The 14,397-nt window shown below is 38.2% G+C and overlaps 1 protein-coding gene and 1 long non-coding RNA gene across 2 annotated transcripts; both read left to right on the top strand.

The window, feature by feature from the left end:
• Positions 1–264: 264 nt before the first annotated feature.
• On the top strand, positions 265–2,362 carry LOC117446637 (uncharacterized). Its single transcript, XR_004552167.2, has 3 exons — positions 265–449; positions 911–1,044; positions 1,890–2,362. It is a non-coding gene; the product is annotated as an uncharacterized lncRNA (long non-coding RNA).
• Positions 2,363–4,062: 1,700 nt separating this feature from the next.
• Positions 4,063–14,397, top strand: agtrap (angiotensin II receptor-associated protein). Its single transcript, XM_034082929.2, has 5 exons — positions 4,063–4,225; positions 5,203–5,237; positions 5,830–5,938; positions 8,063–8,273; positions 13,516–14,397. The coding sequence occupies exons 1-5, from the start codon at positions 4,199–4,201 to the stop codon at positions 13,638–13,640; spliced, it is 507 nt and encodes a 168-aa protein (XP_033938820.1). The 5' UTR covers positions 4,063–4,198; the 3' UTR covers positions 13,641–14,397.

The raw sequence follows: 14,397 nt of genomic DNA, 5'->3' as shown, positions 1-14,397 counted from the left end.
TAATTCCATTTCCTGCCTTTCTACAAATATATTAGGGACTATAGTGTTAACAAATCCAAGAAAAATGTGTAGTGTATGTAACCCACTGGATAAACCAAGGTTACAAGGTTCTTGTATTTTGTTTGTTAATAATTATTTATCTAGTTATTTTATAGTATATTTTAGTTCAATGGTCAACTTTTAAGAACTAAGCTCATTGATTGCTGTTGGACAAAAATCCGCCAAGTCCCGCCTCCTCACTCAGGTTAGTGAGAGCACGTTGAAGACGTGTGTGTGTGAGGGAGCAGCGTCAAGCTGGAAGAACAGAGACACGTGTGAGCATTATATGCACAAAACAGCGCAAATTAATAGTTTTACCGGGACGGCGGTGGACCAATCTCTGGGGCTGTTGTTGGAGGTTGGAGCTGCTTTGGAAAGCGGGAGTTTTGATTGCTATTTTGTTTTCCTCGGTGAGTGAAGCAACACGCTACATGCTACATGCTAGTTGCTGCCTGCATGCTGCGGCATCGTGGTGTGTTAGCCACCTAGGTCTTTTGAGAGTGCAGTTACATTTAGCAAAGAGTTATGGTTGATAGAGTTACAGTAGCTATATATATTGTGTATTACTATACAGTGCTAACAAGCACTAGACATTTATTTCGTTTACTACAATGTTTTGAGCAATAATGTTTAAACTGTAAATGCTTATCTTGAACTACATTTCATGATTTCATGGTTATTGAAGTCAGTGTGTTTTTAGTAGTGCATTTAGAATGAATCTTTTATTTTACAATGCAACAGTTTTCCATATTATGCTATCTAAATGTGTTGTATATTTGCATTGATAATTTAGCACTGCACAGTTATGATATTTGATGCACATGTGTTGAAGATACATTTGCAATGTTTTAAGCCGTGTTATATTACACAGGCTGGGTTTTTATGATACCCTTGGATAAAGAGATTCCGGATTTTCTGGATTGTGGACTCTGGATTTTCTCCCTGACGAGGGGGGTGGCGAGCTACCATTGATAACCTGAACACCTCATCTTTCCGCTACCAGTGGTAGGATTTTGAGAAGAATTTACAGGAACTGAACAAAGGACAATTTTCTTTTGGGGGTTTATTTTTATTTTTATTTGGGGTGCACCCAAGTGTCAAGCGCTTTAAAACAGTTGGAATTATTTGGAAGAATGTTGTTTATTCCTGTGCCAATATATATAATGTTATCTTTATAAAATCTCAGTATTCACTTCATTCACTCTGGTGTTCGACTTCATTTATTACCCATCCTTTAAGAACCTGGAATACTGGTCCAGTTTTCACACACCTGACACCCTGGTTACATGTATATAATGAGTGTGCACACTTATCTAGTATCCTATCCATGTGAACCTGTTTTATTTGTGATGACCTCACATCCTCTAGGGGGGGTACTATATATTTCAATCATCAAAAACCCATTAGAATATGCTCACAAGCAATAACACATATTTGATCAACTCCTCTCTCCTATCTTTATCTTACCTAGTCTGCATTCTTCCTTTTATTTTTGCATATTTTACTAATCACTCCCCTTTCAAATTGTGTTTATTTTGTACTGACCTATAACTAATATTGCATAGATGGAAATGATGACCAAACCTCCCTGAGCTGACGTTATCTCTCTCAGTCCCACAGGAGAGAGCTCTCCCTCTCCTTATTGTTGAAACAGCTTCTAATCTCCGTTAGCTCCGAGCTAGCACCAAATACTAACAATGTCTCTCTTTCTATCTCTCACACGCTCCTCCTCCAGAGAGAGAGATAATTTTTTTTTTCGTTGTGCATTGTTATTTGTGCTTGAGAAACATTCCACTTGAACTTTATTTTAACAAACTTAGTAGTAATTATTGTCCTATATTTCTTTTCAGATTTCACAGCTGCCTGGGCCTAGCAGCAAGAACCACCATCTGAGTTCTTGGTGGTTCTTGCCCCCAGGTCAAGATCTACCATGGCTCAAGGGCCTTCACCAGAGCCATCACCACCAAGGACCAGAGGACCATCATCACTACAGTGGCCTCCATCTGCCACAAGATTAAGATACACCTCGGTACAAAGGCCTCTACCACAGCCATCACGATCAACCCAGCCAGCAAAGAAGTCTCGCCTAGCAGACGTACCTCCCACACGGCCACCAGCATCAACCTGGGACAATCACACCTACCTCCCTCCGACACAGCCACCAGCAGCCCATGCACCATCACCTACACAGCAGCCAGACCCCCTGTCTTGGAAGACAGACAAAGACCATGACACTGCTCCCCCTGTCTTTACATTTATAATCAATAGTTGGTTGAAAAAGTTCTGTTATTGTAAATATTGAGATTTTACAGTTTCTTATGTTAACATAAATTGTTGGTTGAAAAAAAAAAAAGTTATAATGCTCAATTTGTATTTGTACACATCACATGAACCTTGGTATGGAATATGAAGTCATGAATCAGTCCTGATGTAACTTTTCTGTGGTGAAAGCAGAGGGATGGAACTATTTTACACATGAATAACATTTCATTTAATCTATATAGGCCTATAGTGTAATTCATATTATTTCACTACTTTTGTAAACCAAATCTAAAACGCCCCAAAAAATAGATGAGATGAGTAAATGTGTTTTCACCTATGGTTTTCACAAGAGTTTTGAGGTTTTCCAAAAATCGGATTTCTCATTTTCAGTTAAGTATCTCATAAGACAGTGCTCTAAGGTGAGTGACTTGCATCTCTATCAAGACCAGAGAGTGTCCTGAATATTTTTGATAAGTAACATATGGGGTGCCATGTTATAAGTACATTTAAAAGGTGATTTAAGGAGACGTCTACATATCGAGAAAATATCCTTATACTCCATCGGGTTAAGGAAAAGGGTAAGGCAATTGTATTTTATATATATATTTTTTATATTGTTTGATTTATTGATTATATCCAAAGGAAAATTAGTTTCATCCCTGAATCTGGAATAATATACAATTTACAGCAAAGCCTAAAAATGTCAGGAACTTTTCATCTACAGATTGCTTTGGTCTGGCTTTACTCTTCACTGATTCGTTAAAGACACTTTAAACTTAGTGGCTATGGAAATCAGAAGGAGGTGCTCATTCTTATATTAAAAAACGCGCATTTTTTACGCGCGAAAAACGGACGAATAGTGGCACTTAAGGCTTTCGATATATCACACGCCAGATGCGCGAGAGTTGGCAACCCTGGAATTTATGTCCATACCTGACAAATAACTGAGTTTTGTTAGCATGAACTGCACTTTGTGTCTATTGTTAAATTAGCAACTGTTAGCCATGCACTACAATAATACCTCATGTGGAATGTGGTAAACATTACACTTTCTAAACATTAGGCAAGGCAAGGCAAGTTTATTTATATAGCACCTTTCAACACAAGGCAATTCAAAGTGCTAAACATTAGCATGTTAGCATTCTGCTAGCATGGCTGTGAATTCTTGTCAACACTGTTGAAGGGCTAAACATAGGTGAATTATATCTTCATTTACCATGTTAATATTTCTTTAATTGAGCCGTTCACCAATTTCTAAAATTGACGGAGAGCTGCGTAATTAGGCTCCTGCTTTAAAGATTTAAGCAACATGCTAAAATAAAATTGTATTGATCACTGATTATTAGCTACAAGGATTTAAAGGAATTGACAAATAATTAGGGCTGTCAAGCATTTACAAAAATGACTCTAATTAATTACATGCTTTGTGATTAATTTATCTAAATGAGTTGCAATATTTGCTGTGAGAAACATTTCAAAATATTCAAATTGAATTTGGATGATGGGTGAATCATTGAGTAGGCATAATAAACTTAAAGGTCACCATGTCTGTAATTTGAATACCATTTGTTTAATATCTTGTATGCCACAATCATCATGGCTAGCTCCGAGCTAGCTGCTAAGTGCTTTGCTTTGAGGAGATATTTCAGGCTCGAAGTACTCCGATCAGGCCCGCCCCTCCCTACACGCAGATCACGCAGACTGTGTGGGGGAGGGGGGGGGGAGTCACATGGGAAGCAGTCAGGCTGCTGTCACATGGTTTGTGTTTGCAGGCTGATCTGAAGGGAGGAGGAGTTTTGGAGAGAAGTTTGTGGAGGAAACAATCTGCCGCAGTTTCTCATGTAGCACCATCAACAAGTGGCAGCAGCAGTGAAGCGGTACAGGAAGAGCTGATGTGATGGAAATCCCTGCCATTAATCTAAAGGTGAGGCTGGAGGTGTGTGTGTTGCTGGAGGAGTGCAGTGTTTAACGAGGACTGGTGTTAACTTGCGTGATGATGTCAACTGTGTTTCTCAATACTCATTGGTAATTTCTCTGTGTGGCAACTACCTGCCTGAGACACACCACAGTAAACTACTGACTTGTTCCTTTGTTGGTGCTTTATTGTTGTTTTTAATTGGAGTAGAAGAGTTTAGTTAATCAGTTGTTTGTATACAGTTCTGTTTACATTGATGGGCACTGGGCAGCAGGCCTGTTGAAAGACCATATTATAAAAGGCATTGGATGTGAGAAACACATCAGTGTATCTGCTCAGTATTGAGATCTGAATGATTTAAAAATATTTATCTCAAACTAAATATTACCTTGTCAATTATTTCTAAGCTGTCTATGTGTTCTGTTTTGACACTGTTCTATACTATGTGACCTGATGCCTGGATAATATGTCCCTGTCCCTCTTAAAAGGGAGAAACATTCAATTGAATTATGCCTGTATTGTATTTTTGTAAAGGTTAAACAGTTCAAAAGTAGTCAGAAATGTGGACTTAAACATGTGATGTGAAAACTCAGAAAGTAAGATATGAAAGTGTAAGTAAAGGAGCACTTGTGCTTTGAATACTTAATGATCACATGCTTTAGACTGAATTAGGGCTACATCCCATGTTGATGTTCCTCTTTAATTTCCTTAATAAATCCTAAGGTCTTAAATTGTAAGAAGATAGTGAAATAAATTCCAAAGTTGAACCTATTTCCAAAACCCAAAGAGTGAGGTTAACAATGACTTCAGAGAAAAGACTCACAGTAGAGAAGTTGGAGAAACTAAATGTTTTGAGTTTTAGAAGATTAAACGACTGTCGAAACTGTAATTTCTTTGGATTGTGTGTAGCCTGAAGCGCTATAGACTAAAGGTAATCACAACCGTTTTTATTCTTTCTAACACTTGTCTCTTGTTCTCTGCTGCAGGCCATAGTACTGGTGCACTGGCTGCTTACAGTATGGTGAGTGTGAGCACAGGATTTCTTTCACAAACCTGAGGAATTTCTCTCCTCTTTGGGCACACACAAACACACACGTTCACACAGAGAATGATTTACAACTGACTGACTCGGGGCTTCTCTTTCACCTCCACAGCCTTTCCTTATGTATTTCTATTACTTTTATTTTGCACGTAACTCCATCTTCATCTCACCACTCACATGTGTTTAGAAATCACTGTTCATCTTTACATGTGTTTATTCTACATATCCACATTATATATCATCACAGTTTTGCACCATTGTATCAGTTGTAGTATTTGTATTGCATAATTGACTTCCTTATTTCTGTATTTAGTTTTGTCTAAACAGTATTGCACTGTTGGCGGAGCTTGGGATTTAAGATTTTTAAATGAAACAAAAACGTTTCAATCTGTTTATGTATGCGCTCTGAGCTGCTTGAAATGTTTTCTTCTTGATTTTTTATTTTCTTTTACATTTGAATCTGTAAATAGTTTAACCTGGACAGCACTCTATGTTTAAGTTTGAAAAATGCTCTAAACAAATATATTCTTGTTGTTATTATGTGACTGTAGAATGTGTGTGTTTTCTGCAGGGGATGCATGGCGTGGCTTCCCACCTCCTATGCCTGGGTGAACTTCAGTGTGTTTGCTATCGGGGTGTGGGCCATTGCACAGAGGGACTCCATCGATGCCGTGCTCATGGTGGGTCTTCACCTCGTTTCCTGCAAACATCATGTGAGGCGCACAGGAGTCTAACTATAGGCGCAGAAATGCGTATCCGTGCTAACCTATTTGTCTGTGGAATGTAGGACAATATGTGAGCATCCCTTTGACGAAAAATAGCCTTCCTTTGATTCAGCAGTAACCGTGGCTTTCATGATGCACCGATTCACACACATGTTCCAGGCAGGTCTGTAGTCTAAAGCCAATTTATTAACATGTAGGTGGTATTTCCCTTCTCTTTGCTGTCATTTCTATAAGGTGGGATAACACTTCACTCTCCAAACTCAATGCTAAGGATTGGAAACACAGCAACATCCCAATAACAAAGTCAGCAGGGGCAAATGTAGCATAGAATGAAATAATGTAATCCGATATGTTAAGTCGAAATAGTAGATAGTGTACTACCCTACCCTTACGCTGTACAATCATGGATACAACGGTTTGCTAACAATGTATTGGAGCGAGTAATAGGAAGGGAAAGAGTTTTCACAGAGTGCAGTTACCTGTTGGGAATGCACAGCAGTGAGGATACATCGTCCGTCTTTTTGTTTGCCTGAAGGAAATATCCTGAGTCTGATTGATGGGTTAGCCGACGCACTGAGCTCTGACACATCACAGCCTCTCAGCTCTGCTACAGGTCTGCACTGCATTGAGATTTAATGCTACAGGATGTTTTTTGGGTTGTTACGCTCTTTGCAGAATTTTCCCAGTAAATGTCTTTGTAATGTTATTGCAGACAAATGTTTTCTGTGCAGCTTGGTCAGCCATGTTTCGATTGTTTTAGAATGTCTTAATTTACCCAGAACTCATGGCAAGTTAGTCTTAATTATCCAGATACTATAATGATCACAATTAAGTATTTGATGTACATGAACTCGTAAAAAGTTTTACATCAAATATAGGCACATTTATGCAAAACAAACCTCATATAGAGAAATTCATTAAACAAAATGTTTGTGTTTTTCCTATTTTTCCAAAATACTGACTTTGGCTATTAATAAAAGGGTGTTTCTTCCATGTTATATAATACATTTTCAGTTGTTAGATACTGTTCCTGTTCGATACTAAGTATGTTAATACCAGATGTCAAGAGATTAGACCATTATGAACAAATATTCTAGCATTTTTCCATTGTCTTTGGGTAAATGGGTTAAGAAAGACAATAAAATGACAAATATGTGGTACGGATCAATTAAGACGTTCATTTTTAAGTCTGACTATAAGGTAAATCTAAGCCTTAGTCCAAGTTTGCGTTTGTGAAAGTGACCCCAGCCCAGACCTCAATGGCTGTGAAAGAGTTCCTGCCGAAGCAAATGCTCTACAGCTGGAGGGTAAAGAGAGAAATATCAGTCTGGTGTCTCGCTTAATGACACCTCTAACTGGAAATTATTCTGAGTGTCCATGCCTTGGGAAGAACCCAAGAGGGAAACTTTTACTTTGTGTACGTTAAAGTCCACGGGTCCTTCAGGGAGGAAAGTCTTTTGGGCTGAGCCAGCCAAAGTTTGAAAAGAAAGGCAAAAAATAAATAATGTACAGAAGTTTTTGTGAATCAAGATGCAGTTTCAAAGTTATATCAACTAAAGTATAAAGATGAGAGATAGTCCGGCTTTCTCCCTACTGCTTATTAATTGATATATAACTCCAGGCTTAACCTCTACTTTGTCAAGTTTCTAAAGATTCAGAATCAGAAAGCCTTTATTAGTCCTGCAGCGGGGACATTTACAGCATTAGGCAAACAAATAAAGAGTAAGCTAACATAATAAATATAGATACAATGACACGTAAGTGAAAAAACGAAATACTATACAGACACATAAGTAAAGAACCATTATGAAAAATAAGTAGCAGCAATTTTGTGTGATCCCATAATAAAGATGTGGCTGTCCGAGATATAAGGCAATAGATAAATCAGTGTCTTTTATCTAATTTATCGCAGGTTTTCAGAAATGTCTGTCTTAGTTTTCCTTGCACAATAAATTGCCTTGGGTATAATTACCCAGATGTGTTGGCACTTGAGAGCATGAAACTACTACTAAAAGTAAAAGCCTAACACATCATCCATGTCCGTTAAGAAGTCTTCCTCTTTTTGTTTTCCCCATGTAGTTCCTGGTTGGGATGTTCGTGACGATAGTGACCGACATCGTCCATTTCGGCATCTTTTACCCGATACATGATTTCGTTCCAGAGAGTGGAAGGAACGTGTTTCGTTTCAGCGCAGGAATGGCCATCCTCAGCTTGCTGCTTAAACCTGTGTCCTGCTTCTTCGTCTACCAAATGTACCGCGAGCGTGGAGGAGATTACAACGTTAACTTTGGTAAGTGCTGCAAGATGAGATACTATAGTTACATTAGGTATTTTCAGACAATTGGGGAAGGGTTTGAAATGCCACTTAAAAGGCTTCTTATGAAGAAGGGTTAGGTTTTCAGCTCTGATAAAGACATCAAACACTCCAAAAAATATGATTTTTACAGCGAGAACTGATGCTATCTCGCAACACTCTGGAAAATATTGTTTATTTAAGAACCAAAGTGTTATCTATTTCTCTTTTGAGGAGTAGATGACATAGGACAAAACTGATCACATAACAAAAGGAGGCTTCATGGTGCCAGGAATATTTTAAACATATTTTCAGAATCATGAAGAAATAATGGTTTTACAAGTTTCCCAGGCCTGAGTGTGACCAAAGCTAGATGTACTGAGTGATGCATGTGTCCAGAGGCGCTTAGATATCCTCTCTATATTGTTTTATGCTGTTTGTCATGCAAGCCCTGCCGAGTGCAGCACACTGGAGGGGGATTGTGCTAAACCAGTGGCAGATGATCCCACAGTCAAGCTAATTAGTTTCAGTCACAAGACTCTAAATGTAGTTCGTCCCGGGCAAGGACATCATTTCTCCATGAGTTGTTTATAACATTTGTGTGTCACCCTGGCCACCGGTGTATACTGCATGCAGGAACATTATATTAGACCAACAGGCTGTACAATTTATGATCTGCCATGATCGCCCAAAAATAGCACAAGATTGATGTGAAAGGAACATGTACCATGTGTGTACAGGAATAGAGATGTTGTAATGTTCTTGACCATTGACTTTATGTGTACACTATATATCTCTCTTTGTAGGCAAACAAATGATAAGTACACTTCTTCCATTGACTAGTCAGGAGATGTGTTTCTGTGATTAACAACGTGTGGCCATTGATTTTTGGGACTTTGACTCGCTCTGCTGAGAGCTTTTTCATCAGGAATCCCACTGAGCTGTGACTCTTGAATCCTTGAAATGTTACTCATGGCTTCATCTATATGGATTAACAACACGTGGTAGTATTCATCATTTGTAGTTAATGATTTCATGGTAGTTTTGAGAATGGATTCATACAAGGAGCTTTGAGTTAGTGAGCTTTTCTTGCTTTTCATGAAGAGAAGAACACATATTACAAACAAGGTTTCATTTGCTTTAAACTGTCATATCACTAGCTAAAATAGTAATGTATTACATTACATTCTAGGAAAGGTAAGGACATTTCTCCTGCATTTTGACCAAATTGTCTCCTCATTTGCCAGTTTGGAGGATAATTGAATATTGATGAATCTGCTCTCTCTGTGATTTTACTTTAACATCACAGACACACAGCAGGTACATCCATTAGAGCAGTGGTTCCCAACCTTTTTTCCCAAGAGCCCCCCCAAATGACTCCGGTTGGAAGTTGCGCCACCCCCCCTCCCACACACACAAGGGGGGGTGCAACAGCGGTAATTAAAGTTTAAAAGTCTCAAAAATGCTACAACTACCGTCACAAACTGGATGAATGTGAAGTATGTTGTTAAAGGAGGATGAAAGCGTAATTAAGGAGCACTATTGGAGTGACTTTGATGGTTATTGGACTCAGGATGAATTCATTTGGATTCCCGCTGTATGAAGGAATTAAAGGACGGCGCGGAAGTGGAAACAATTCACGAAGGGATTAAACTGTTTAAAACACATGCTCAAAGTAAGCCGGATTTTGCCGATGTGTTTATGTGGATTCAAAAGTCGTAAATAATCTACAAAATGGAGGAGACCGATCTGATCGGAGCAACTGTGACAAATAATCCAACTGAAACCGGCATGGACAATGACTATGTTTTAAAAATGTGCTTATCCAGACAAGCCTGGTTTGGACGCTTTACGGGCAGAAGAAACATTTCTATTAAAGAAAGAATTATACATTTCTGTCTTTTTATGCCTTTATTAGCTACTAACTTGAATTTTTATTCAAATGAATAAATCATTTATTTTGTATGTTTTATTGTAATGTAGAGACAAGGCTTTTAGTGACAATCATGTATTGCTTTACAATTATATGTAAAAAAATAAAGTCTAAATATGATATTTGGCCTCAAATCATCTGAGGCCTGGCGCCCCCCCTGCGATCTTTGGCGCCCCCCAGGTTGGGAACCACTGCATTAGAGGGTGATTGGCTGTGGGGTGACTGATGAGTGCAGCTAATGTTAGTTTCAAACAATGTGTGTTTTAATTGCTGTCTGATTGCATGGCTGACATTAAGATGGTTCCCTGCTGCACTAAGCACTCTGGGAAACGGGCAATCAGGTGCATGAGAGTGAGTGTTTGATGCAGGCCTACAGCGATCTCTGAATGGTGACTGGCGGCCCTCTTAAGCTGGTTGAAATTGCGCAGGCTTTTTTTTTTTATTCAATACAATAGAGTCTGTCAGACTGACCATTCAACTTTAAATGAAGCATTCACTTAACACTTCCTCAGATTCTAATTGGCATGTCATGCTTGTCAGGCTTTGAGTTTCTCTTCATGCTGAAGCACTGTGCATAACATTTGTATTAGTTGTATTTGTTGCCTTTCCCAAACCTAAACACATTTTTTATCATAAGGAATGGTTTTAACTGTGTGCGCCTGTTCTAATGTAAGCTGTGTAAAGGTTAGCATGTCAAGCTAACTAGCTTGTAACTACAGTATACAACATTAATCACTGTAAGATAGGTTAGCTTATCATTAGCTAACACCATTTTTTTTTTTGTGGGGTTACAAGTGGTGTTAAGAAAATTGCAGTTTAGGACTAGCACATCTACATTGTAGTACTTACACTACGGGGTCATCTTTTTGTTCTCCAGCGCCCTTAGCTCTTAATATTTTCTAGTAAAAGCTTTGTACCGCAGGTGCTTCCCTCCTGCAGCGGTCAGACTTTACAACCACTACAGCCCCTGGTAGACCCCCCACACATATATAACAACAATACTTTAACACTCCTGTTGTGCAATACTCCTTATGTGCATTATATATTTACCGTAAATAGCTGTGTAATATATACTATAGCCTACTTCCACCTTTAATACTTTCACCTGGATGCTATATCGCTAAACTGTACTGTTACTGGATGTGTATTTTGTAAATAGTGTTATTTCTAAGTTTTATCTTTAATATTTGTATGCATGCTTCTTGAGTGATATTGAGCTATCTTTTGGTATTGTGATTCTGTCAGATCCCTTAAATAGCAAAAAAAAACGTGTATTACAATAACACACTAACATTTTTCAACCCATTCATTTTTTGACCGGGAACACCATAGGTTGAACAAAGTTGACTAACCTAAAATTCAATGAAAGTGGTGATCAGCAATTGTTCTATGTTCAAATGCCTACTGTGAAGGACATCATGTAAGGCCTTGAGGCAATCAAATGTTAAACGCAATAATTATGATTGAAGAAAATAGTTGTTCGGTCAGATTTGACCCGTACACAAAAGGAGGGTTAATGTTTTTTGTGTTAATCATCCGTGCTGTAATGCTAACGCTAGCTGGCTACCCTGAAATACCAATGCACCATTGGTCAAGCGAACATAGGACACTGGGGACAGAGCCGAGCTAGCGTTTCATTTGTCATTCCTGTTTTTTTTTTTTATAGTTAGCAACCAAACAATGTGTTGGAAGGAAATAAATAACAAATCATAAATGTTTCATTCAACCATCTGTACTGAAATGCTAATGCTAGCTAGCTACCCTGTGGACTTTTTAACCAACTCAGTTATGTTAATTAGCTGCCAATATTTGTCTACATTTCAGACAGAACATTTGACAGAGAAGCCTGCTCATCTGTTGAAATAATGGTCCCAATGTGTCAATTACTACTTTTATTTTGATTGGTCGATTCTATCAATGTTGACCTGTGAATCCTCATGCGTAAGAATTTGTTTCCCTGCTTGTCGTCATTTCAAACCTCGCCGTATGTCTTGCTGTCATGTTTTTTGTCATATAATTGTTCTGTGTTGTCTTGTTTTCCTGTTATTATTTGACCATGTGTCTTGTGTCTCTTCTCTTCTCCACTGCCGACCTTTGACCTCTCAGACTTTGAGACCTCTGTGGACAGTCGATGCACTACGGATAGTGCTGACAGTGCATTTATTGGCCGCCGCTATTGATTCCTGGCTTCTTCCTTTTTACCATTTTCTCTTCTCCAATCATCCTCTTCCACCCTCTTCCCAACAGGAAGTAAGATTGCAAATCAGGCTGCAGGATAGAAAAAATTACATTTCTTGTTATATTTTTTTTCTTTCCCACTTATCTTGTTAATGTCAATCTTTATTTTCATAATTATTTATATTTATTCATCTATCAATTCCATCAGTCCTCATTACCTTCACATACCTGCCTGTTTACAGTATGTTTGTTTACATGTCTGATATATATTTGTGTTTATATGTTTCTTTAAATCTGCCCATGTTTTATTCAAATCACTCTCCAGACGCCTCATTTGTGTTTGTGGATTCTGTTGGCATATATTTAAAGCAAAGCCGCATGATGGTGCACATTCTCGAATAGGCCTAATTAAAATGTCGACTTATAGACAACGAATGTGACCTGTTTAAAATGCACAATACGAGTGAGTTATAAAAGGCTTCTTGAGCAACATGATGCATTTAAAAAAAATACCTCCTCAGTTATGCACAATTATTACAATTAACATATATTTGTGAAAATCATCCATACGGAAAGTGCTTGTTTGATCCACATTGTGTTAGTCACAGTTATAGGCTGGGCCATGCAGACATTAAAGTGAGCGGGCATTTGAACTATTACATTGTTATTCTGGTTAGTTTGGGAGTATCATAGGGAGACTTTTCAGATGGATTATGTCAGTATACTGCCTTTCGTTAAACAATCATAATGATTTATGTTAACATTAAGTCTTTTAGGCACAGAGAAACTTGCATGTAGTGGATTAAAGGATTCTGCTCACAAGGTTTTAATGTGGTCAATTTCTCTTTATTACCGACAGAACAAGCAATTTATCAGACAGTACTGTAAAAAGAGTGATGAAATTGGAGGAATTTCAACAGAGGTTTTTTATGCCCCTTACTTTAAAGAAATCAGTGTAGAAATCAAGAAAAAGGAAGTTGGGTTAAGGCTTTCTTAGAATACCTTTCTTGTGCAAACATTACTATCTATATTGCAACATATTTGAGTAGTGCTTTGAAATGACTATGAATAATACATTTTGCACGTCAGCGGTTCAGTGTATTGACCTCTTTTGGCTTGTCTCTGCAGGTTTCATTACTGTATCACGAGACAGAGAAGCCTACCAGTCCATTGACCAACAGGAAGAGCCCCCCACCCCGGCCAACCCCTTCAACCAGGCCCAGGACAGCAAGCCAGCGGTCCGCGCTTACTGAGAGACAGGCGGTGAGACGGCAGTGTTTCCCTCTCTCTGCACTCTCTTATTTTTTTTTTACAATCGATTCCACATTTTTCCCTGTGTTAAGTAAATCTGTTTTGGACTCCAGAAAAATGTAATACTTTTTATACAGTGAATCATTACCTCCGTTTGGGCTTAAGAATACAAAATAATTTCCATTTTTTTCTTTAAGGGTTGCTGTTTTTTTGTTTAGTTTTTTTGCTGAGCTGGCACTCCCCTGCTGAATAAATACAGAGGAAACACTGCTTCCTCTCCCATGCTGTGTTACTGTATTGGCTAGTATTTCTAGAAGAGAGGCGTTGAATGGAACTGTTAAGTCTGTTTAGTTTTTTCCAATTGAGTCATTTTTACACGTGGCACTTACAGATATTAGGTTACTGTCTGTTTCTCTTTGCTCTGTGAACTATTACAATGTCATTATTCTTGTATGCAGTATTATTTTCAAATGTTTCTCTATGGTACAGAAGTGCTTAAAGCACAGGAATTATTTTTTTAACACAAAATTGTTGAATGTCACGCTTTAGAAGCTACCTTGTGCCTTTTGTACTTTTTCAACTTTAGCTATGAAATCCTTCAACTGAGCTGAAGACACGATGACCAAATTAAAGTGACAGGCCTTTATTCTTATAACTAAACGAGAAGGGTACTATTCACTTATCTTGATGTTGATCTATGCAATATCCGTATTAAGACTACTGTAACTCAGAAACAAATATATTAAAGAGTCCCTGTTA

The sequence above is a fragment of the Pseudochaenichthys georgianus genome, chromosome 5, assembly GCF_902827115.2.
Source record: "Pseudochaenichthys georgianus chromosome 5, fPseGeo1.2, whole genome shotgun sequence".
NCBI classification, from domain to species: Eukaryota; Metazoa; Chordata; class Actinopteri; order Perciformes; family Channichthyidae; genus Pseudochaenichthys; species Pseudochaenichthys georgianus.
Note: the sequence above shows the minus strand (reverse complement) of the source record. Positions and strands in the feature narration are given on the sequence as shown.

Coding starts and splice junctions, on each gene's coding strand:
- agtrap (XM_034082929.2), top strand. CDS start 4,199: ATGGAAATCCCTGCCATTAATCTAAAG. Junction 4,226..5,202: donor TCCCTGCCATTAATCTAAAG/GTGAGGCTGGAG, acceptor TCTCTGCTGCAG/GCCATAGTACTGGTGCACTG. Junction 5,238..5,829: donor CACTGGCTGCTTACAGTATG/GTGAGTGTGAGC, acceptor TGTTTTCTGCAG/GGGATGCATGGCGTGGCTTC.